General features: G+C 39.8%; 1 protein-coding gene across 1 annotated transcript in view; it reads right to left on the reverse strand.

Annotated features, from left to right (window-relative positions):
- LOC106873492 (inositol 1,4,5-trisphosphate receptor type 3) overlaps window positions 1-4,169 on the reverse strand; it is a 228,934-nt gene that overhangs the window by 44,312 nt on the left and 180,453 nt on the right. The window contains 3 exon segments of the mRNA XM_052974976.1: window positions 1,826-1,923; window positions 3,328-3,484; window positions 3,694-3,852. Of these exon segments, the coding sequence (XP_052830936.1) occupies window positions 1,826-1,923; window positions 3,328-3,484; window positions 3,694-3,852 (414 nt within the window).

The raw sequence follows: 4,169 nt of genomic DNA on the forward strand, positions 1-4,169 counted from the left end.
GAGGTACGTGGCTTAGTGGTTAGGGTGTTGGACTCATGATCGTAAGATTGTGGTTTCGATTCCTGGACCGGGCGACGCGTTGTGTTCTTGAGCAAAACACTTCATTTCACATTGCACCAGTCCACTCAGCTGGCAAAAAATGAGAGTAATCCTGCGATGGACCGGCGTCCTGTCCAGGGTGTGTGTGGAGGAATATATATACTCCACAGAAACCTGGAAACCGACCTTTATGAACTGGCATGACTCGATAAGGTAACCTTTACTTTTTACCTAGTTGAGACCTTCAGCGCTCTCGGTCTCCGAACCACATTTCCCTGCTCATCGCTATCGGGGCAGATATTGCTGTCCGTAAGAGGGAGCCCCACGTGTCAGAGTGGCTATGCCAGTGCATCTCCCTCGCTATCATCCGGGGCAACGCTTTTTCCATTCTGTCTGCAGATGGTATGAAGCCTTAAAATAAGATATAAGCTCTGATTCTGTTTAATAGCGTAGAATCTGAGTATTCCACTGACACACGTATCCATAGTAAGAATGCATGTCATTGGACGTACCACGTGTTAGCTTGATCAGCCACACTGTTTTGTACTGGCCCAGGGCATTCATTTTGGAGGTTTCCTCCTCTTAGATTGAGCCGAGGAGCTCAATCTACCCTTATGAAAATCTATTTAACCCATAGATGGCACCGTGACAGGAGCTGCCGTTCTGGGTCAAAATGAACCTTGGAGAAATGGTGATTAAGAGGTAAATGTACACTACCCACAAATCCAGAACTCCAGAACTTAAGTTCAAAGTTTAAACAATCATTTAAGATTTGAGTGACCATTAACAATTTAAGCATCAAAAGTTTAAATGACTGTTAAAAATGTTATTGGGCGTTAAATTCAACTGACCATTAAAAAGAATGTATCGCCAGTTAAGTGTGACGGTGTTAAAAGTATGAGTGATCGTTAAAAATCCGACCGAGTATCAAAAATGTGACTGGTCGTTCATAATGGGACTAACTGTTAAAAATTTGACTGACCGTTGGAAATGTAATTGGCCGTTAAAACTCCGACTGACCATTAAAAATGTGACCGGCCATAAACAATCTGACTGATTGTTAAAACTTTGCTGACCGTTAAAATTTGACTGACCATTAAAACTATGACTGACCATTAAAAGCCTGACTGCTTACATTATGATTGCTCGTTAAAATTGGCTTTAAGTTTCATATCTTGGCACAAGGCCAGCAATTTTAGGAGAGGGGGTAAGTCGATTACATCGACCCAGTACACAGCTGGTACCTTATTTTATCGACCCTCGAAAGGATGAAAAGCAAAGCGGACCCCAGCGACATTTGAGCTCAAAACATAAAGTCAGACGAAACGCCGCTGGGCATTTTGTCCGGCACAGTTCATTGCCTTATGATTACCTGTAAATATTACGGTTGATTAAGGCGGTGAGTCGGCAGAATCGTTAGCATGCCGGGCAAAATGCTCAGCGGCATTTCGTCCGTCTTTACGTTCTGAGTTCAAATGCCATCGAGGTCGACTTTGCTTTTTATTCTTTCAGGGGCAGATGAAATAAGTACCAGTTAAGCACTGGGGTCGACGTAATCGCTTTATCCTTTAATCCGAAATTGCTGGCCTTGTACTAAAATTTGAAACTAATATTACGACCGATTGCTAAAACTTTGTCTGACTGTTAAATATTTCACTGACGGCCAAAAAAATGTTCGACAATCCCAAGCGTTGAAAGACAGAAAAACAAATTCTCAAAGAATTTATAGGAAAGAGGTGGATGATAAAGAAAATAAGATAAGAACAATATATGAATGATTACTTACTGTTCTTTGATAGAATTTGTGGAAACCTGCATTCTGTATCGAACTGCCATGAAGAATACCTCTTCTCTCGTAGACAGGAAGTAATCATACAAAGATTTCTAAGAAAAAATATAAAAATAATATATATATAGTTGAAATTTATAGGAAAATAAAAGACAAAGACAGGTGTATGAACAACAGGCAAGTGTATTAGTTTGACGCTCGGGAAAATGAAAAAGTCTTTTACGTTTCGAGCCTACGCTCTTCATCGGAAAGGAATAAGAGAAAATAAACAGAGAGAGAGAATGAAAAGAACTTGTAGATTTCAGAGGTCCAGCATGGCGAATATATATGTATATATATAAAAGAAATAGTGGTACGATAAGGCACCAATGTTTGCTGGAAATAACTGTCGATAACGACACGACACTATGTAAAGCTTCACTGATATATATATACTGGCAAAGGTATATGAGCGCAGCGAACACAGAAAATGTTCGTCTTACCTCAAAGCAGAATATCGTAAAAATGGACAACTCAGAATTAATAATCTAGGACCCGAGTTTTGGACGTAAATTTGATTAGCCCTCATCAGCTACATTCACATGTGACTAAAGTGATACTATTGTATTGCAACGATATTTAAAATTTTTATAGAAAGCATTTTCATTGATCTCGGTTGTTAACGGCCAGGCGTTCAACCGAATATAATGGCAAGATGTAGCGATATTTTAAGATTTCGTCACATGTGAATCTATATACATATATATAAAACGTCAGTAGATCATATATCCGAAAAAGAAGCGTACTCTAAAGGCCAGAGACGCAATGTATTTATAGGAAGTTAATCATATAACTGGTCATGGTTTCACATTCATAAAGCACATGGCCTTATAGACGGCTCGTCGGACTCTAGTGACTGCAGGCATATAATCCGCGGCCATTAAAATCCCGACGAGTGGTCTATAAGACTATGTGCTTTACAGATGTGAAACCATTGGCCACTCTATGATCGGCCATATAATTAACTTCATACATATATATATGTGTGTGTGTGTGTGTGTGTGTGTGTGTACGTATATATATGTTGGCTTATTAGCAATTTAACAGCCTAAAGGCAAGTTTATAGACGTCACTAAAGTGACAGATGGTGCTAAGTAGTACCAGCATTGCTAGAAATAAGAGTCAAAACAACTCAATGGCCACAGAAGTACTATCATAATGATTGACAAGGGAGAAAAACTCCCTAGCGGACGTAACCAGATCACCGGTGATGGAGTTATTTTTTAATGGTAGAGCCCCCAGCTTGGTTAGAAGTCGGAGTCATTAATGTTCTCTTATGAAGAGTATTACTGAAGGGAAATATAAAAGGAAGGCGATGATGGGGAGGAAGAAGAGGATGATGCAGAAAGTGATGGTAGTTATGACGATGATGATGGCGATAATGAAGAGCATGTTGATGAAAATGGAGGACAGTGGCCAGAGGTAGTGGCTTTAATCGAAAGAGAGTACTGTCTACTTACTTGCACATTCCGGTTTGCATTAAAGAGCATGATGACAATAAATGAGAGCACCTCTCGTATTATTGCCTCGCTCTTCCGGGCAAGATGTGGCAGCGATGTAATAATGGCGTTGTGTGAATTAATTGCGTTCTGTATCTCACGAATGCAATCAGTTTGTCTGAATAGGAAGAAGAAGAAGAAAAAATATGCAATTAAAAATGGCGCACGAAAATTGTTCGAGAAAGATTTCACAACGAACAGGTTTGGGACGTTACCTTAGTTCACTGGTAGTGAACAGCTGACAGATCTGACAACAGCTAATACATCTCCAGCGTTAGAAGCTGTGCAAAGGCAATAATAATAAGAAGAAGAATAACAGTCGCTTACTTTTTTATCTTCGGTGTTGAAGAACGCGTCTCCCAATCTTCGGGAAGTTTTCTTTCATCATTCATGACAATGGCTCGCAACAGCTGCAGGCATTTTATATCCAAGTCTTCATTGGCAGCACATTTGGACCGACTTGAAGTGTGGGCTTTGATGGAAATACTGTTTAATGTTGTACCATGAAATGAAATCAAATCAAATCAAAACTCTTCAGACGCATTAAGAAAATTCTAATCTCACATAAATCTTCAGATTATTTGGAAATCTTGTTTATCTGTTATCTTTTACTTACTTGAGCTATTGGACTGTGGCAATGCTGGAGCACCGCTTTGAATGGTTTAGCCAAGTAAAGCGACTCCAGCACTTATGCTTGCAGTTCGGTACTTTTTTCTATGGGTCTCTTTTGCAAGGGGACACGTAAAGAAACCAACATCGGTCGTCTAACAGAGGGGAACAAACAAAACACACACACACACACA

Source organism: Octopus bimaculoides, chromosome 20 (genome assembly GCF_001194135.2).
Source record: "Octopus bimaculoides isolate UCB-OBI-ISO-001 chromosome 20, ASM119413v2, whole genome shotgun sequence".
In the NCBI taxonomy this organism is placed as follows: Eukaryota; Metazoa; Mollusca; class Cephalopoda; order Octopoda; family Octopodidae; genus Octopus; species Octopus bimaculoides.